Source organism: Ochlerotatus camptorhynchus, unplaced genomic scaffold, assembly GCF_037179485.1.
Source record: "Ochlerotatus camptorhynchus isolate MF236.1 unplaced genomic scaffold, CSIRO-AGI_Acam_v1.1 ptg000019l, whole genome shotgun sequence".
Taxonomy (NCBI): Eukaryota; Metazoa; Arthropoda; class Insecta; order Diptera; family Culicidae; genus Ochlerotatus; species Ochlerotatus camptorhynchus.
Window position 1 is genome coordinate 949,487 of NW_027040511.1, and position 21,653 is coordinate 971,139.

At 43.6% G+C, this 21,653-nt stretch overlaps 1 protein-coding gene across 2 annotated transcripts in view; it reads left to right on the forward strand.

Moving 5' to 3' along the window:
• mew (multiple edematous wings) overlaps positions 1-21,653 on the forward strand; it is an 85,303-nt gene that overhangs the window by 57,189 nt on the left and 6,461 nt on the right. Inside the window, exons 3-6 of one of the 2 annotated variants that reach the window (XM_065223972.1) lie at positions 15,528-15,655; positions 16,035-16,055; positions 21,062-21,165; positions 21,227-21,593. In XM_065223972.1, the coding sequence (XP_065080044.1) occupies positions 15,528-15,655; positions 16,035-16,055; positions 21,062-21,165; positions 21,227-21,593 (620 nt within the window). The remainder of the gene's footprint in view (positions 1-15,527; positions 15,656-16,034; positions 16,056-21,061; positions 21,166-21,226; positions 21,594-21,653) is intronic. The other variant, XM_065223976.1, reaches the window with a different exon arrangement.

Below are 21,653 nucleotides of genomic sequence, written 5' to 3' on the forward strand. Positions count from 1 at the left end.
TCTATGGCAACACTGGCAAAAAAGTAAAGGTTGTGTCCTAGACACGACCGCAGTATGACGTAGAACCACACAAAATTGATGTTTTTCATGCATTTTTGACTATTATACTTTATCTTAAAATTTTCAAGTATTTCAATGTTTCGGTTATGGTTGACTCAAAACAATTTACACATTTTTCTTGACAAATATCCATGTGAAATTCCACATGATTTTCATTTGACCACACATAAACAGAATCCACTCAGAAGTACACATGAAATTTACACGCAAATGAATAGTATGTGTGGTCACGCATGGTTTTTATATGTACATATATTAAGTATGTGGCCGACACATAGATATTGATTGGTTGATCACGTTGCAACAACTCATGTGTGGGACACATAAAAACAATATTTGAAATTTTGTTGGTGTTCAATGTTGGTTCAAGTATTTTTCCTGGAATGTAATAAATTATGAAAGTTCAAATGTATGGTCCTAAACAAGCCGTTACATATTTTGGTGTAGACACTGGTAACTATTTGAATTTCCATTATATGCAATTAAGAACTGTTGGGTGATGTTGATATTCGTCCCTTCTAGGATGGTATGTTTAAAATTTCTTCCCCGGAAAAAAGGGATCGTCAAAGTCTGTCTCGCTTTCGGGTTATTTTTTGTTGTGGGGGGGGGGGGGGGTTAGGAGAGGTATTTGAGGGGGGGGGGGTTAGGAGAGGTATTTGAGGGGGGGGTTAGGAGAGGTATTTGAGGGGGGGGGGTTAGGAGAGGTATTTGAGGGGGGGGGGGGGTAGGAAGGGTTTGATGGTGGAGAGAAGGGTAGGAGAGGTTTGATGGTGGGGGGGGGGGGTAAGAGAGGTTATTAAAAGGGGTGAGAGGTTGTTGAGGGGGGGGCGAGAGATTGTTGAGGGGGGGGGGCGAGAGATTGTTGTGAAGGGCGGAGGGGGTTTACATTAATGCTTTTCCTCATTGTGGTCACGCCGTGATCCACCTTAAGCCGCTGATTTGATCCAGCTTACTGTAGGACCAAGCGCCACGCCGTCCGAAGCGACAATGAGCAAATGCATTTTTTTTGTTTAAATGATCTTTATTTTAGTTTAACTTGGACGATTACCATATAAATTTTTTACTAAGTGATTTAATTGCTTTCTTCATCTTTAGGTATGGGCAAAATTTAAAATTTGTTTTACAGGATTAGTCCTAGACTTAGTACACGGTCGACCACCTTGGTGGGATTGGTTTGTTTTGTTTTTAGAATTTGAAGAGAAACTACTTAATACTACTATTTACAGCTTAAAACTAACCTACTCTACTATATACACTTAACCTACTATGTACAAATTGCTTATTAAAGCATGTTCAGAAAGATTGCATTTTTGAATAAATTTAGTTGTCATATCATCAATTTTGGAATCTACTTTGGGAATTTCTGCCTCTTGATGGAGGTCTGCTATTCTTGTGTCGAATGGACGATCTAGGATCATCCTCAACACTCTATTCTGTGCAACCTGGATTTTGTTCCTGTGGGTCTGAGCGCACGATTCCCACACCGGGGCGGCATATAAGATCGCGGGGGCTATGATCTGTTTGTAAACAGCCAGTTTGTTTTGCCTTGAGAGGCGGGATCTGCGGCAAATGAGCGGATACAAACACCTAACCAAGGCGGAGCACTTAACTAGGGTTTTCTCTATGTGCGAGCGGAACAGGAGCTTCTCATCGAACAACATCCCGAGATAAGTAACATCAGTGGACCACTCGACCCTTGTACCATCCATTATTACGGTACAGGAGGGAGACGGTTTAAGTTTTAATGATTGTCTGTGAAGGAACATGATCGCTTGGGTTTTCGAGGCGTTGATTTTGATTTTCCACGTGGTGGCATAATCAGTAAAGGTGTCAAGGCATCGTTGGAGCTTGTTCGTAATTTCACGAGGCATCCTACCCTTGACGGCTATCGCGGTGTCATCTGCGAACAGGAAGAACACGCAACCGTCTCCTAGAGGAGGGATGTCCGACGTGTAGATGCTGTAAAGCAGTGGTCCCAGCAGACTCCCTTGCGGAACACCTGCTGGGATCGGAAATTGTCCCGAAAGGGAACTATTCAACGACACCCTGAACGACCTTTGCTGGAGATAGTTACGGGTGATTTTCACAAGGTATGGTGGAAAGTTGGAGTTACAAAGCTTGTATATAAGTCCGTCGTGCCAGACATTGTCAAACGCCTTTTCGACGTCTAACAAGGCCATGGCTGTGGACTTGGATACAGCTTTGTTACTTCGGATGTTATTCATCACCCGCACTAGCTGATGATTGGTGGAATGCCCCTTGCGGAACCCGAACTGTTCCGGAAGAAGAATGTCATGTTCCTCCACAAACTTGTTTAGTCGGCTGAGGATCAATTTTTCGAACAGCTTGCTCAGCGCTGAGAGCAGGCTAATCGGTCTGTAGCTTGACGGTAGTGAAGGGTCTTTCCCAGGTTTGCGGATCGGGATGATTTTTGCCACCTTCCAGATGCTTGGAAAGTAGTGCAGCTCCAAGCATCTGTTGAGGATGGCAGCCAGCAGCGAGTGGACCCTCGGGCTGAGATTTTTCAACGCTAGGTTGAATATTCCGTCAAACCCGGGAGCCTTCATGTTTTTGCTATATTTCAGCGCTGAGCAAATTTGTTCCTCTGTAATCCGTTCTTCTGGAGGGACGGCACAAGGGGAGGTATCTAACGTCTGGACGCACTGCACAACCTGGTTCTCGAGTGGACTTGGGATTGTAGAGCCAAGCAAATGCGATTGGGCAATGTGCTCCCCAATTGCATTGGCCTTCTCTTCGTTGGTGATAAGCCGTTCGTCATTGACTCTAAGTGGTGGAATGGGCTTGGGGTGAGACTTCAGCACCTTGGCAACCTTCCAGAATGGTCTGGAACGGTCGTCCAGGTTCTGAACGAGCCGCCCGAAACTCTCGTTCCGGATTGAGACCATTCTGGAAGCGATCTGCCGATTCAGATCGACCATTTCGTATTTACGCTGCAGATCCCCAGTCCGCTGAAACTGGCGTCTACGAACATTTCTGAGCCGAATCAAGAGTTTGGTGTGGGAATCAATTGCTTGAAACTTACCCCTCACAGGAACTCGTCGAACGCACTCTTCGTCAGCCACGGATATGGCTTGATGGAGACCCTCCAGAGCCCGGTCGATGTCCTCCACTGTGTCGAGTGGTGGGTTGTCGTCGATGTGGCGGTCGACCACGCGTCGAAACTGGACCCAGTTGACTCGATGGTAGTCCTTCCGCTGGCACGGTGCAGGGGCCACGTTGTAGCCCAGCTCGGTCAGCACCGGTTGGTGGTCCGAACTCAGGTCGTTGACGGCAACCGGCTTGGCTAATCTGGTGTTTGCGAAGAACAGGTCCAGCGTCGATGGGTTGCCCGCCGGTGATGTGAAGGTTGGTTCGTCCGGAAACCAGACGGAATAGAGACCATGCTGGGAATGGTCGAATAGCAGGCGGCCGTTTTGGTTCTGCTGGTAGTTCCGCCAGGCCTCGTGCCGGGCGTTCAGGTCCCCTCCGATTACGAAGCGGGCATTGGTGCGGGTTATGATGGCAAGGTCGTTCTTGAACTGCTGTGCTGTACCATTGCTAACGGTACATTGCCGGGGGCAGTAGACAACGATGAACCGGACGTTTCCGGTCGATGTTTCCACCTCAACGCCGACGGCCTCGATGATGGAAGTGCGGTAGTGGGGTAGGGTGCAGTACTTGATGCCTTTCTTGATGATGACCGCGACACCGCCCCCCCTGGAGCTGGTGCGATCAAGCCGGACAATGCTGTGGTCGGGCAGCCAGAAGCTGTCACCGGTCTTGAGGTGGGTCTCGGTGAGAAGGCCCACGTCGATGTCGTGCTTGCGGAGGAAGTCTGCAAGCTCAATGTTTTTCGCCCCTACGGAGCGAGCGTTCCAGTTGGCGATCTTTATGGGTTCACGGTCCATAATTAGCGACGAAGGAGATGATAGCTTGGAGCTGTTGTGTTCTTGTTGCGCAGGTGCGCTTGATGATGATGGCCTGGGCCAACAGTGTGACGATCTCATCCGTTGACAGCGGAGAATCGTCTGTAGCTTCACCGGTTGTACCGGCCAATCCCGGAGCAGGGGGATCCGTCGATGGGCCGGAGGCTTGACTGGGTACTGCAGCGGCAGCCGACTGGGCAGCAGCCAACTGTTGGTTGAGCGGGAGCGGCGCCAACACTGGAATTGGCCGTGGTTGGACCGGTGATAACGGAGGAAAGTTCTGCGCGTTGTTTTCCGGGACCTTCTTGCGACCGGGCTGGTTGTTGGACGAGGCCTTCTTCCGGATCTCGGCGTATTCGGCCCGCTTCGGACAGGCCTTACTCGTGGCCTTGTGGGCAGCACCGCAGTTGGCGCATGTGGGAGCGGCTTCCTCGATGCTGTCGCAGTCGTCGATCTTGTGGTTTTTGCCGCATTTGATGCAGCGGCTGGCCATGCGGCAGTTCCTGGTGCCGTGCCCGAACAATAGGCAGTTCGAGCACTGAGTGACGCCACGGTGGGTTGGCTTATACCGCTCCCACTTCACTACGATGTGGAACAGTGTGCGTGTCGTATGGAGATCCTTCACGGTTGTGGAGTTCTTCTGCAGATGGACCAAGTAGAGCTGGTCACGATACTTGATGGCCTTGCTGCGGGTCATCTTGTGGATTTCGACCGGCTTGAGGCCGTTCGCCTTAATCTCGTCCATTAAGGTGGTGGTGTCCATGTCGTGGAGCCCGCGCAGCACCACTTTCAGCGGCTTGGTGGCCTCGACGTCGTGGGAGAAGTACTCCAGCTTCATCCTGTCCAAGAGGGCCTGGACTGCGTTGTAGTGATTTTCGGCCGAGACCATCAGTTTGTAGCCTTCCGTGCACCGTTGAATGATGCAGCGAAGGCCCTGCTTAATGTAGAAATCCAGCTGCTCCCATAGCCCGGGAGGGAAGCCCTTCACATAGAAGGGTGGCAACTTAACTTTTTTAGGCACCGTCTCAGGGTCCGACTGCGGCTGGGCTCCGTTCTGCAGGGCGGAGAACGGATTGTTGCTCAGCAGCTTTTTTGCTGCCGATGCGGTGGCGCTGATGTCTTCAGGTCTGGGTCGTTTAGTTCCGGGAGGCCCCGGCTGCGGGTCCGCAACGCCTGTCGGGACGGGCAATGGGGTTTTCTTCTGCTTCTTCTGAGCTGGCTCGGTGGTCGCGCCGTCTCTTGGGAGAGTCTGTTTTCCCGGTAAGCCGGCACTCGCGTTACCGCGCGATTTCTTACCCATGGCTGGGTCAGCGAGAGCGTCACTATACAACGCGGAGCTAATTCGACTTGCGAACGAACGAACGAAACTAGAGAGAATTCAAATCGACTGAACTGCTCAACAGTCTGGCAGCGAATGATCATGAGCAAATGCATGACAGCAGCGCTGTTTTATATCTTTTCAGGTTCAGAACCTGATAGGATTTCCCGCAGTTTTTTATGAATGGGGCGGAGCAGAAAGTTTCTTTTGTGTAGAATATGTAAAATAGGATAGACTTTGGATGTTAATATAATTGCATATATAGAGGCACCAAATATGTTCTACCGCCAGTTGTGTGTAATTCACCAACTGAATGTCATCAAACATGTCTTCAAAGCAATTTTTTTGTTCAAATTTGGTAAAACTTGTTTTACTAATGATTGTAGTTTGTTTAAAATTTATTTCCCGGAAAAAAGGGATCGTCAAAGTCTGTCTCGCTTTCGGGTTATTGTTGAGGGGGGGTTAGGAGAGGTATTTGAGGGGGGGGGGGGGTTTAGGAGTGGTATTTGAGGGGGGGGGGGTAGGAGAAGTATTTGAGGGGGGGGGGTTAAGAGAGGTATTTGAGGGGGGTGGGTAGAAGGGGTTTTTGATGGTGGGGGGGGGGGTAGGAGGGGTTTGATGGTGGGAGGGGGGGTAGGAGAGGTTGTTGAGGGGGGACCGAGAGATTGTTGTGATCCACCTTAAGCCGCTGATTTGGTCCTGCTTGCTGCAGGACCAAGCGCCACGCCGTCCGAAGCGTTAATGAGCAGTGGCAGTAGTAGTAGTAGTAAAATATACGTTTATTTTCTGGGTTTTATGTTTCAACATTTGATTTAACATTTCAATTGGTTAGCCTTTGGCTCTTCATCTTTGTTCTAGTTAATTGGTTATTCTAATGTGATGATTGCGTTTAGCGCTAATTTACAGGATACCCTTTGTGGGATTGTTTTGGTTTGAATTTAAAAATTTGATAACCTACCTACTTGAGCACCTAACTACTTAAACTAGGTTGCCAAATCACGAATGATCTGGTGGTTTGATCGCAGACAGGCGACTCTGAACCTTTCCAGCGTGGAAGTCTTTCGCTCCTCGAGTGTTTGAAGACCGGCCAGGTGGTGAATCTCAGAATTACGAGTTCGCGGTGGACTGTTAAGGATCATTCTGAGGATCTTGTTTTGAATCCTCTGAAGCTTTAAGTGGTGGCACTTAGCACAACTCTCCCAGATTGGCATACCATACTCAATAGCCGGCAGAATGATTTGCTTGTGGACAGCAAGCTTGTTTTTGAGGGACAGGGTGGACTTCCTGTTTATCAGAGGGTAGAGCGACCTGATCAAGATGTTACACTTGGTGGATGTCTTGTCCACATGGGATCGGAATAGCAATTTGCTATCGAGGGTGAGACCAAGGTAGACTACTTCACTCGACCATTCAATGGGAGTGCAATCAAGATGGATCTTGACGTTAGCAGGCGGAACAAGCCGAGGTGAATACGAATGTGGAAACAGAATGGTTTGTGTTTTAGCTGCATTGATACAAATCTTCCAGCTCTTAAAATAGTCGGACAAAACATCCAGGCCTGATTGTAGTTTACTCGCCAGAGCACGGATCACTCGACCCTTATAGATGATGGAGGTGTCATCTGCGAACATTGACAGGATACCACCACCCGGCAGGGGAGGAACGTCTGACGTGAAAATGTTAAATAGGATAGGCCCAAGCAGGCTACCTTGAGGGACCCCTGCATCAACGTTGAACGTATCAGAGGAGACATTGTTCAAGTAGACCTGGTATGATCTGCCCGACAAGTAGTTTTTGATGATCTTCACGAGGTAGTTCGGAAAGTTGTATCGATGCAGCTTGTACACTAGACCATCATGCCAGACATTGTCGAACGCCTTCTCGACGTCCAACAATGCCATGGCAGATGTATTGGAAACGGACTTGTTCCGCTTGATGATGTTAGTAACCCGTGCGAGTTGGTGGATTGTAGAGTGGCCTTTCCTAAACCCGAATTGCTCTTTGGAAAGATGTTATTATCATTTGAAAACACCAGCAGACGGCTGAGTATCAATTTTTCGAATAGCTTCGAGATGGAGGACAAGAGGCTGATGGGGCGATAGCTTTTGGCACTGGTAGGGTCTTTGCCAGGTTTGTGAATTGGAATAACTTTGGTTAACTTCCAGCATGCAGGGAAGTAGCCAAGCATTAAACACTTGTTGAAGACCACTGCAAGGTGCTTGAAGAAGTCAACACTCAAGTTTTTCAGCTCGAGGTTGACCACTCCATCGACACCAGCGGCCTTCATGTTCTTTGTTGATTTAATCGCTGCTATCACCTCATCAGCCGATATTCTACTTTCGTCAGGGACAACTACGGGGGTGGCAGCGACACTAGCCATTGCCTGTGATACTGCAGGCTCGTGGGGACTCACCATGGCGTGGCCAAGGTTATGTGAATTTTCAAAGTGTTGTCCAAGAGCATTGGCCTTTTCAAATGGGGTGATTAGTAAAGATGGGTCCGAATTTTGGTTAGGAGAGGAAAGGGGAGGAATGGGCCTCGGCTTATTTTTCAAAATCTTTGCCATTTTCCAGAATGGCTTAGCACAATCTGGGAGAGAGCGAATCTTGTTTGCAAAATCGATATTTCTGAGATCCACCATCCTGGCTTGGATGATTTTGTTCAAACGGTTGCAATTGGTCTTCAGGTTAGGCAGCCCAGTACGCTGGAACTGCCTACGGATCGTGTTGCGGAGTCTAATGAGGTCTTTAGTAGGCCTGTCAAGGTTCAGAGTGTTACTCACCTGTCTGGATACTGGCACATGTAGCTCCCTGGCCCGGGAAATTGCTTGATCGATGGAGCGCAGACACCGGTCAACATCTTCGGACGATTCCGGTTGGACATCGTAGTCTACAGCGGTGTCGACGCAATGTTGGAACTGACCCCAGTCAACACGATGATAGTTGCGCCGGAAAGTTTCAAATCGATTTACGGAGGATCCCACCTCAGTCACCACCGGGTAGTGGTCCGAGCTGAGTTCCTGATAGGTGATAGGTTGAGCGATGTTGTTGCCCATGTTGCTGATGAAGATATCGATGGTAGCGTGAACACCGGACCGACTCAACCGGGTGGGAGTTTCCGGACTCAAGATGTTGTACTGCGCTTCCTGCAGGTCGTTGTTCAGGATGGTGCCGTTTTGATTGCGCCGATTGTTGCCCCAAGCTTGATGTTTGGCGTTCAGGTCGCCAGCGATGATAAAGTTTTCCCGTCGTCGTGTTAGCTTGATAATATCTCGTCGCAGATCTGCTGCCGATCCGTCCCTGATGTTGACTTGTTTGGGGCAGTAAGCCGCGACGATGGTGATGGGGCCGATAGGAGTAGAAACTTCCACCCCTACGGCTTCGATGATCTTCAGCTGAAAGCTGGGCATCAGTCGACAGCAGATGTTTCTCCTTATTGCAATAGCCACTCCTCCTCCTCCAGAGTTGGTTCGATCTAGCCTCACGAGCCGGAAATCGGGAAGGTAGACGTTTGTTTCAGGCTTCAGGTGGGTTTCAGTTTTGATGGCAATGTCGATGTTTCGTTCATTGAGAAACTCAACAAACTCGATGTTTTTGCTCTTCAAGGAGCAAGCGTTCCAATTTACGATCTTGATGGTTTCACGGTCCATACTTAGTGACAAGGGACAGGGCAGCATGAAGCTGTTCAGATCGAGTCTTGCAGGTGCGCAAGATGATGATGACCTCGGCCACGAGCGTCACAAGTTCCTCCGAGGTAAACGGAGAATCGTCGACAGGCTCACCTGAGACAACACCAGCGTATGATAAACCAGGGGCGGTGGAGGGACCTGGCATTGGCTGGGCAGCAGCAGCAGCGAGACGATGCTGGACTGTTCGATTGTTAGGAATACTCACATGCTTGACTTGTTGGTTGTTGAGCGGAAGTGGTTCTAAGTTCGGAACATGTCGACGGGGCTGGAGAGCTGGGTACTGGACTTCCGTGCATGCAGGAGGCGAACGATGATTACGGAGGCGACCGGGCTGATTATTGATCGTAGCCTTCCGACGGATATTGATGAACTCCACTCGCTTGGGACATCCGCGATTGGAGGCTTGGTGGTTACCACCGCAGTTGACACACGTTGGCTCGATGTCATCATCTTGCTCACAGGACGCAGTCGAGTGAGTTCCAGCACACTTGCCGCAGATAGTCTTCATATGGCAGTTTTTGGTGCCATGGCCGTAGGAGAGGCAGTTCATACACTGCGTAACATCACGATGTTGGGATTTGTAATGCTCCCAACTGATGATGACCTGAAACAGGTCCCGGATTTTGGATCTCAGAGCCGCTAGACTGGTGGATCCCTTCGTAAAGTGCACCAGGAACAACTGGTCACGGAAGCTGGTGTTGTGGTTGGAACGCCGGTTTATTGGGAACACCGCCTCAGGTTTGAGCCCAAGCCGCTCCAGCTCGGATTTAACCACAGCCGCCTCGAACGACGGTAATCCACGCAATACCAGCTTCAGTGGCTTGCTCGATGGCAGATCGTGCGTGAAGAAGTCAACGTTGTTTTCCTTTAGGAAACATCCTGTTTGATTGTACTCCTCCAGGCTGGAGCACATGATTTTGGTGCCGATGCTGCAAAGCTTGAAGCGAGGCAGCAGCTTGTGTTTTGCCAGTTCGGCACGCAGCTTGGCAACATCCTTCTCCGGCGTGAAAAGCGGGGGAATCCGCTCTCTTGCAGCGATGGGAACGACGTCACCATCGCCATTTTCTTCGGGGAGCACCGCAAACTGGTTGGCTTGCAGTACCCGTTTTCCGGCGTCATCCTGCGACGCGCTGTGCTGGATTACCACTTTCTTTGAAGGGCCCGCTGCTGAATCATTGGTACGTTTACGCACCATTTGTTTCGTGTTGGCAAGTTGCAGTAAACTTGCCAGAACGCGCGAAGGTGGCGACGCTTCCACGGCGCAACGCGACAGCACAAACCGAATCGAAGCGAGAACTCGAGCGAAAAAGAAAACGAACTGAACAGCTCAACAGTCGAGCAAAGAGTCGACGGCTTTTGATGAGCAGTGGCATGAGAGCAGCGCTGATTTATATCTTTTCAGGTTCAAGCAGAATGATGTGCAACCAAGTGGTATTCGTTTATGATGACTGGGTTTGGGAAAAGGCTTATTTCATGAAATCAGTGATAAAATTATCATTTGTACATTTTCAAAAGTTTAATTACAGAAAAATTGGAAAAATATTTATTTCAACAGGTTCGTAATGTAATATCCTATCGATTGGCGTATTTGGATTTTAATTTCATCTATAAATGACAAAGTTACAAGCGTTCAAAACCTAACACTCCTTCACCACACATATTTTTTGACTTGCACCCCAGTATAGTCCACAAAGACGTAGTTCTACGTCAAAAATCGAAACTCGGTCATGGGGGTTGACGTTCATTTCTCAGCCTTTTTTGGCGAAGAACAACAGTTGAAGGCTTCTCTTGGGAATTCCCGAAAATTGGAAATTATTATTTATTCTGTGAAGACCCAAATAACCCTCAGCCAGCTAGCTTCCCGCTGATAACCCTTTTTGGTTTTTCTTATTACTATTCTTCTTTGGATTTATTACGTCCCTACTGGGTACGCTAGCCGTCAACTTAGTGTTCTTTGAGCAGTTGTTAGTTGAGAGCTTTTCTAAGCCTGTACCATTTTTGCAATAGTATGATTGTGTGGCAAGTGCAATCATACCAGGGAGGTCGAGACAATTTTCAAGCCGACCGGGAATCAAACCCAGCCCGCTGCCTCCAGCATGGTCTTGCTTTATAGCTGCGACTTTACAGATTGAGCTAAGGGTGGTTCAACACTTGTGTGCTATTGTTAGGCTAATATAGGGCTTCCGGACTTTATATTTGTCGTAAATCAGCCGGCAATAAGCGAGCTTGGGCAGCTTGTATCAGATTTTTTTATTACTTTCTGTTAAAAGATACATGAAGAGCTTTGGCTTCCCATGGAATCGTCTTCTAAATTTCAAGAAGTTTTTTATTTCCATCGGAAATTTCTATTGACATCGCATGGAAGTTTCTTTTATTTTTCCCGAAAACTTTTTCCAACTAGGTGCCATCAAAAGTTTTTTTTTTTTTCAATCGCTTGAAATAAATTTATTTCCCATTGCTCTAATTATTTCTTTTAGTTTTTCTGCAAATATTGTTCATCTTCCTTCCAATGTATTTTGTACATGACGTCAGTATGTCGATGTACCCGCCAATTTATTTCATTTCTCTCGGTAGTTTATTTTAGTGTTTCCAGTTCCCTGCCATTTTAGCTTCCCGGGAAACGGGAAACATCTGACAGCTCTTCCGGGAAATGGGAAATATACTTGTTCAAAGTCCAGAAAGATAATAAGTTGAATTCATGGCATTTATTCATCAAAATGTTTATTTCTCAACTTTTGTACAGTGATTTATTATATAGAAAATAGTTTAACCACTTAATTTTAATATTTTTACTTCCATCAGAAAACTTTCCCAAGCTGCCAACGATTCTTCCTACGACTTCTTTTGTTTTTTTTTTTCGACTAAGAACCCTGGGAGCTCTGCATTACTCAACCATCACGACAAAACGGTTATTTGCAGAACCACCATAAATTATTGTTGTTTAAGAGTTAATTTTCATTGAACGTTCGCTGCCAACCACATCACCCCCAAAGCAACCAAACGTTTATGGTCAAATGCGTAACAGTATCGAAGTGATACATAAAAATTCTCACAATGACCGAACACCACATGACCTTGTCAATTAACCAGAAAAACTTCAAATTAAGGTAAGGTTCACGAAAATGCTTAATTTTGTCATCAGAAAACGAAGCGTTTCCGTGATGGGAAAAAGTGATTTCCCTAACACATTCGCCGAATATTGATACCGACTACGTAATCCTACGACAAATCTGGAATACAACCTCTTATATTTTTCAAAATCTCCAGAAGTTTCTCCCGGCTTCCTTGATAAGTCTTTTTGGCTTCGCCTGAAAAAAAATGTCTGGTTTCTTCGAATGTTTTTTTTTTTTTTTTAATTCTCTTCCTGCTTTCCATAGAAAAATCCTCTGATTTCACCTAGAGCATTTGTCCTATTTCTTTTAGAAGATCTCTAGACTTTCTCTGCAAACTTTCTCGTTAGATATTTTTTCTCGGAAAGCTCTAATATTTTTCACTTAAAAATACTTCTAAAATTGTTTCCCGGGAAATTAAAACTAATTCCCAGGAATCGGGGAGCGTAATTATTGATTAATTTCCCGGGTAAGAAACACTATTTTTTTTTTAGCTTCCCTCCGAGTATTCTGGCAACTTTTTCTGGAAGATTTTACCTGCAGCTGCTTCCAGTATTTCCCAGAACTCTTCAGATATCGACAAGCAGTGTCTGTCTTCTGACATCCTTCCGGAAGATTCTTCTGGCTTTTCGCTTCTAGATTATTCTTCTAACTGCCCTAAAACCTTTCTGGCTTACACTGGAAGATTCTTCTGAATTTCTGCAGAAGTTTTCTTCGCCAGCACTAAACTAAAGTACGCTTGTCGAACTAGTTATTTTTAACGTTATTTGCGACTTTAGAAATATAGGGAGATAAGTTTTATACTAACAAACATGTTTCTTGAAATAGATGAATGCAATTGACTAAAATTGACTAAATTTATTTCACGGAGCTATTTTTCAGCTTTCTTTGTTTGTTGGGTAGTGATGCCAGTGAGAAAAGTCGCTTTGATATTCAGAGGTGTCCACAATATCTCGGGAGTTTTCTTCTAACTTCCGTCTTCTCCAGCAAGCCTTTTCAGCTTCCATTGTAATTTTCCTTTGAGTAATCCCAGAAGAGCAGTTCCACGCCAACTAACGAATCGATTTTATTTTTCCCTCCCTCCCTCTCCAGCCATCCACCGGGAATTCCGGGAACCCGGGAATTACCCGGGAATTCGTTATCACCGGGGAAAACTCCGGGAATTCAATAGCACCACCAGGAAAATTTTGCTTAAAGGGAAATTTACCGACCCAAAAAAAAATATATTTTTTTTACGTTTTTATTTTTCTAAAAGTATTGGGAAAAACTATCAAAAATCCAAGAAAATCCGTTTTTTCTTAAGATGCTTGAGAAAATTTACGTGTAAAAATATGTTTTCTAGTTCTAGTTTCATTATGACTTCCATTGAAAGATTCCTGCATCTTGTACTGGTATATTCCAGCTTTATCCAGAAGTGCTTCTGGCTTCCTCCTGAAGCTTCTTTCATCAAAATCTGGCATTTTTTCCAGACTTGCTCCGAAAGTTGCTTCTGATTGACACCGGAAGATTATTATGTGTTCTCCTGCTGACTTACTCGGTATGTACATGCTAACTTCCTCTAGAGTTTCTCTAAACTTCATCAGAAAATTTCTTCCGGCTAGCCCCGCCACATTCATTTCAAAATTTAAATGACCCAATTCTAAGAAAATCAGTCATGATTGTACAGTGTGAATTTTGGAAAATGTTGTAAGTTTTAGTACTCAAAATTTAAGACAAAAATGTATGTCAAAATCATGTTTTAAAACCGTTTGATTTGAGCACGGTGCCAAAATCTAGCTTTTCCAAAATCAAATGGGTACTATAATTCCTAAAATTTTCCAATTTTTCACTAGCAACCAAAAATATCCATTTGTATTGTCCAGATGACACATTGTTCTAAGAAAAAATGAAAAATAGTAGATTTTTATCGATGGGCCCAATCTTTAGATCTATAGACCAACATTAGTGCCATTTCCCCAATTTCTTTAAAAAATATTACCCTTAATTCACTTTAGAACTAGACAAAATATACCATTATGACCAGACTTAGTTCTCAGCCTGACTCTTGATCCCCATGAAATAGGTGTCGAGGAAGATCGTTTTAGTACCTTACCCGACTATTAATGCTAGCTCCCCTCGAGAGATCACCACACCAGTGTGTGGTGAAGATTGAGCCGGATAGGCTCGACGCTTGTGCAGAGCATGATCCGGATCGACGACGGAAAAGAGAGTGGGAAACCTTCTTCATGGAAAATAACTCGTTTTAAATTAAAACTCGTCTGGCAATGGTGCAGTCGAAGAAAGCCCGCCATCCACACGACACATCGTGTGGGATGCATGGAGAATGCACTTCACTGCATCTCGGTCGCTTGCTTGCCTGCTTGCTTACTTGCATGTGAGAAATCCTCTTGTAAAGGGCTAACTCATATGGCGCAAATATCGGTCGTTGACGGTCGTATTGGATATTGCAAATAAATATACGCAAACGCATAAAAGCGTGCGGAACCCTCGACACCATTCCATCGCATTGTTATGTCCACGATTGTATATATAGAAAGGTTATTCCAGCCGAAGAGGAAGAATGAAAATTAGCAAAGGCATCAGGAAAAAAAATAATTGACTTCTTCTCAATGATATCGAGACATCGGTTTGGAGACTATCGAAGCCTCCAGGGCAAACCAGTGCACGATGGGCAATTTATCTTCGGGCCGTGAATGTTATGGGACATAAATAAAAATGAGAGGGATGAAGAAAAACTATCCACGGATCGGCAAGTTCAAATCGATGTGGTCAATCCACTCGATGAATTCTGCGAACAATTATTGTTCTGCTGAACACAAAAGACACAAAATTATACCCTTCGTATTTAGATAAACAATTTAAGTTATATGCAGAATGATAATATACTTAGTAATTCTAACTAAAAGCGATACAAAAGGTGCTTAAAAAATGTGACAACGTCTTGTTTCGTTTCGGATTATTTAAATATTTTGGGGCATCATGAGTTCTCTTCCCACTCAGACCACCCTCAAATTATATAGAGAAAATATACATTTTTTATTGAACCCATCATGTGGCGGCCAACGGCAACTCATTCAGCATTAAAGTGAAGAAACGAAGCGTTCAAAGAGTTTTCAATTAAAATATGTAAACGCAAAACGATAAATTTTTCCACAAGACGCGCGCTTGCTTCCAGTCAGCATACCTACATATGTACATGTTCTCGAGAAAGAGCATGGCAAAGATAAGACATGAAATTAATTAAAGGTCTACAGGCGACTGTATGCAAATTACCGGCTTATTTGCCGGCACAAGGCGATCGAGATTTGCCTCCAACCCAGAAAAGTGCGTGTCTGGATTCTCGCAAAATATATGCATGTTGAAGCTGTACGTTTGTGTCAATCGATTAACTAATAACACATTTTTCAATGTTTGTCTTCTTCTAGGGTTCTAGTTGGTGCACCTCTCGGTCAGAATCTACAACCGGCAACCAATCGGTCGGGGGCCCTGTTCAAGTGTCCAATCACACAGCTGAGCAATGATTGTGAGCAGATCAAAACAGATGGTCGAAGAAGTAAGCATTTTCCTGTTTTTCCATTTAACGCCACTGACTTGATCACTATCGTTTATTTAGCTAGAAAACAGGTAGCTTAGAAATATATTGAATGCTTGATTTGCAAAATTACACATAAGAAAATAAAGACCAACTAATAGGGAACAGTGACTAATTAGGAAGGAAAATTATATTTCTAGAATATCAACCAACACAGCGATCAGCAGTCAGTTAACAAATGATACAACTAATAATGTTTCGTTCTTCTTTTTTATGTGATAAAAATCTGAATCTGTGAAAACGTCCATTGACGCCTTCTTACCAATATAAAATCAATGAAATCAACCAACGCAATCCAAAAACCAATTGACTAAACGCCTTATTGTTACGTAATTTGTAGAACCTTCTGGTATATATGAAAGTAAGTGGTTACGGGTGCTTTTATCAGTTTTCGAGTTGCTTGCTAACACAAACTTCACTTCGAGTGTTTTAATCATCTTTTTCTTTTAGTGCACGTGTTTTTAACATTGATGTAACATAGTCTAAGTCATTAGTTTGCCTTTACTTTTATATAAAAAATCCATCATTCAGTAAAAATCTTTACATTTTGACATCTAACTGCTAACCCGTAAAAGCCCGGGACAAACTTTGTTATTTAAAAAAAATTTGTATCTCAGAGATTCCAGTCGATTAAATTAAAGTGTATTTAATATCTTTACGGTGAGTGGTTCTTACATCTGTTGGGTGGTATTCACCCTGAGGCACCTTCCTCTATGTTATATATTCAAGGATGTGTTGGCACGGGGGTATTTTTTCAATCTTTCTCACATATCTTAATTATCACTGCAACAACATATTGATTTTTTCGTGGAACTCCAAGAAATTACAGAGAACAATCACATGCCTACCATGGAATCTATATGGATTGAAAAAACGTGACGAAAGGGAGAGACCGAAGAGGTGTTTTTTAATTCTCCCTCAATTTAGCGTGACATAATTCATGCATGACCCAAAAGTGTTTTAACAACACCATTAGTTCAAACGCAAAGTTAGCTAACCTTCATATCTTATCTCAGCTGCAAACAGCTATAAAAATCAACTCTTTAGATTAACCAACCGAACGCAAGCAGAAGCATTGGGGCGGAGATATATATTTACAAGCTCGGGTATGCAAATAAAAGTCCAACTGAGATAACATGCATTATCTGTGTTTGTGCCGTGAAATGTCTACAAAACTGATGGCACGCCAATATGTAGGGTTTTGATCTAATTTCCGTCCTACTAAGCACAACTCGCGCGTTACCTTTCTTTTCTGAACGATTTTAAACAAAAAAGGGAATATTTCTGTCAAAGATGACTTTTAAATTTATTCACCTTTCCATACGTACCGTTGGATTTGATAAAGAGTCACAAATTGTTGAGTAATACTGCTTCTTGGTTCTAAATTCGTTCTACGAGTTTCAATTCCGTCCTTACGTATTGAAACGCCTTTAGATTTTCTTCGTCCTAGGGATAAACGTAGAAAAAAGGGGATTCGCTAGGAGCGCATCTTTTGTTTTGAACATTCAATGAGCGTAAATATTCATACAATGCGCTCTAACAGGGTTTATGTCGTAGCTAATGAACTAACGCATCGGAACGAACCTATTATTGACTTCTGCACGGTGAAATCATTGATATTATTGATCTTTTCTGATTGATAGAACGGAAATGGGCGATTACGACGAAGTAGCGCTCTACCCTATACTTGTTGATGAAAGTGTTGCTCTGTTCGTGGAGCAGCTGAAAGTAGGATTTGCTATAGAACTTCATGCGCTTGGTCGATAGCCGAGCTTGCGATGTTCAAAATGGAAAGCAATGTATTATTTACTCTAGAGTTCAGAGAATTTAGCTTACTTCAAAGGATCACGTAACATAACCTCAAAATTGAGCGAAATTTGGATTAGAAAATTATATTTTTTAACACTGAACAATACTCAATTATTAGCGTAAAGTATGAAGTAGGAAATTTAGTATGTAAGTATGAAGTTTTACTGATTTTTGCATTTTGATATAAAATTGAAAGTTGTTGGAAGCGATATTGGATGAAGATTATTACCTACGTATTCGGTTATATGATATTTTGGTTTGTTATTGATTTAGAAAGCATGAATTCAATGAAAATAGACGTTTGTGAAACATTTAATAAAATGCGCACTCTTGCCCAACCAGGGGGCGAACGTAGTCGGAACTCTTTTACTTAATCAACCATTTAAAATAAATCATGATTTTTTCAAATAGCTATCCATAAGGGATTGTAGCCAAATATTGAAGGAATCGATTTGATCAATCTTTTAATTTTGTCGAACCTTTAAACGGAATCCCTTTATGAAAAGTTTTTTGAGTGTGTTTATTTATTTCCTTTCAATTCCGTTATAATTACTTATCTTTTGACAGATACGCGTATTTCGTCTACTACTTGCAGACTTCATCAGTGCCAAGTACTCAACACCACCAGTGTCTACCCCACTTTACTACCTTAATTATCTACTTATCTCGAACACAAAGTTCACTTTAAGTTAAGATTGTATTCGACGCATCACTCTGTTTTAACATCTCCGGTTGCCGATGCTGAACTCTGCTCAAAAAGGTTTTGCACCGCCGGGGTTAAACTCAATCGGATGACAGTTCAGTGGTACGTGGACTTAGTCGATTGTTTCTTGGTAGGATTTTTTCGATAATTTTTCAGACTGCAGTGAGGTATAAACCACAATGCAATGGCCGCGAGCAACAACCTTTTACAGCGCATCTCCTCGACAATTTTCCAAATTAAAATTCCGAAATTTTAATTTTTTTTTAAACGTCTAAGTGCTTGTAAACAGTACCACTGAACTAACAAACAGGTTCAGCCGTTTACCACTGAGTTCATTTGTGACGTCCCACTGCAGTACCTGATATCACCGCATCTCATAGACATTGTCTTTTTTGTGTAATTGTTTATACACATCGTAGGCCTATCTGTGATGGATTATATAGGGAAAATTATGGCTTCGGCATCCTAAATTCAAACATTAATTTCACTGTATTTTCTCACCGAAACAATTCGTTGAATGTATTTAAACGATTCATTAGTCTTCCAGCTTCAATCTGTTATGCCAGGTTTTTCTTAAAATTTGTTATACGCACTACAAAATGAGACTGATTTCGAGTTGCCGATAATAGAGCAACTGTTTAACACGCGTTTCAAATGGATAGGTTGTTACCGAAGAAAAAGAGGATGCCGCCAATTTTTTCCCTTTATTAGGGGCTGTTCAGTAACTTCGTAGACAGTTGTTTTTAGATTCTTGACCTCTCCCCCCTGCGTAGACAATTTTCCATACAAAAAAAATATTTTATTTTGTATTTTTACGAACTGTCCGCGAGATCCAGGAAACCCCTTCAGCTACCAGTTTCCGGTCGAACTGTTCGTCGCCGTCTCGAAGCTCAATCGTTGAACAGCAATGCTGCCCGGAAGCGCCCGTTTATTAGAAAGGCAAACAAAGCCAAACGGCTTAAGTCTGCTAAGTAACATGCTGATAAGCCCCTAGAGTTCTGTAAAACGGTTCTCTGGACGAACGAATTAAAATTCGTGCTATTTAACCGAAAGTGGCGGGTTCGTGTGTGGTGCAGCATGGAGGAGGAAATGGGATGGTCTGGGGGTGTTTTTCGTGGGGTGGAATGGGAAGCCTCTTGAAAAATGACGGGATAATGACGGCAGATTCCTACATCAACATCCTGCGGGAAAATCTGGAGGTTTCGCTGATCCAGACGGGCCTTGAAGAGAATTTCGTATTTGAGCAGGACAACGACCCGAAGCATACTGCCAAGAATATCAAGTCTTTCTTCCGGTCTTGTCGGATCAAACCGCTGGAATGGCCTCCACAAAGCCCAGACCTCAACCCCATCGAGAATTTGTTGGCGATTCTCGATGCCAAGGTTAACAAAACTGGTGTTATCCATAAAAATAACTATTTTGAAGCCCTGGAGCGCGCCTGGGAAGAGCTAGATCCACAGCACCTAAAGAACCTGGTGGAGAGCATCCCAACAAACAATTTTAACTGTAGACTAGCTTATACGGGCAAAAATTAACTGTATAAGCTAATCTTTGGCTGTATAAGCTAACCTGCAGCTGAAATTGTTAGTTGGAATCCCGAAGCGCCTGCATCATCTCCTGAAGGCCAAAGGAGGATACATGAATTATTTAAATGCTTATAAATCTCGGTCTTGGAACAAGTTATTACAGAATACATCAAATGTTCAACGCATCATCGTTTAACTAACCTGGGTGGAGCATGTCTCCACCAGGATCAATTATCCCCTCCCTCCCCTATTACTTAATACAGTAGATCATAACATCAAGTGAAAATCTGACTTATCTCGATTGCCTATATTGAGTAATGTCAGCTATAGGCTGAACGTAGTTGTGTAATATTGTGAAAATTTATCCGAATTTCCGTAAAAACAAAATACGCCGAACTTGTTTTTATACGGGTACAAATTTCTGCAGGTACCTACCATATTTTTCTTTGATTTTTTTTTTTCTAATTTTTTGACACCAGTTGCATCAAGTTTGGTTTTATTTGAACATCGGAAAAAAATAAAATAAGACCGCGTAAAAAAGGGTTGGTTGTAGAATCTTCTCATTGTTTTGCTGTTCATCTTGCTTGCAAGTAATATTTTGTAGTTACAACTCATGGATTGCATGATAACTCTACATTTATTTCTAGATTGGTAAAACTCGACTGATTAATATCAATAACATTAAATCTTAATACTTTTCATCGCAAACATGTTCTCTCATTCCAATTAACCATGTCATCATAAGTCATCATTAGGGTTGATGATGGTTGTATGGGGTAAATATTGGCTCCCCATCTCTCATTAGATCTATCTGGTTGTCTCCAACAACTGGACATAAGGTAACAGGAGTTTGTACGAGCACTTCCAAGCTTCTATTTAAAATAACAATTTTCTGAGCACTCGCTAAATTGTTAATAACTAAGTACAAAGAAGTCAAATAGAGACCAAACTATGCTATTTGACCAGCCTTAATCTGAAATATGAACGTGATTCCACTATTACTAAATTGTCTTCAAATACCTTATTGAACTATATCCACCGTCCATACAAATTCCTGTAACAACCGAGTTCCTTCAAGCATAACACAGTTTTTGGAGACTATCAGAGCCAGTTCCTAAAAATGACCCACCCTGTTGATCACATAACACAGTCATTCAATCTTAACTCACTGGGATGAGAAATCATTGCTGCTAACAATTGGTTTCTACCGCGTGAAAGCTAACCTAAACCTAGATACACCTTCTTGTTTGATATTCCTGGGATTGCTGTGCATTTTTATGCCAATTTGTTCCGAACCCTCAACTAATGGAAATGTTGCGTTTCAAAAAGGTGACGATGAGGACGACGATAGTCTTGCACCGCCAGGAATGGATGAGCTCAAGACGAATCAATGGCTGGGCGTGACAGTCAAATCCGGCGGAAAGGAAAATAAGGTATTTTGAAGAGGTGTTACTGAAATACTTTAAATACTAAACTATTTTCTGATCGTTTCAGATATTTGTCTGTGCCCACCGCTACATGAAGGTGCATGATCGGGGGAAGGCTAAGGAAAATGGACTTCATCTGGGACAGGGCTTGTGCTACGTGTTGAACAATGACTTCACGTTTGGCTTCGCGGTGGAAGTGTGCCTTGGGCGATCCATTGAGCGCGAACACGAGCAGTACGCTTTCTGTCAAGCCGGTACTTCCGGGATGATTCTGGATGATGGTACCGCTGTCATAGGAACACCCGGTGTCATGATCTGGAAGGGTACGGTGTTTGCAGTTGAGGTTGATGGAGAGTTTTTATCGCGAGATAAAACGCAGTACTACGGTGCTCATGATAATGCTGATTCACCGGTTCCTAACTACAGTTATCTAGGTAGGATGGCGATGATAAGTGGTGTTGAGAGATTCTCTATTAAAAACGGTTAATCATTCT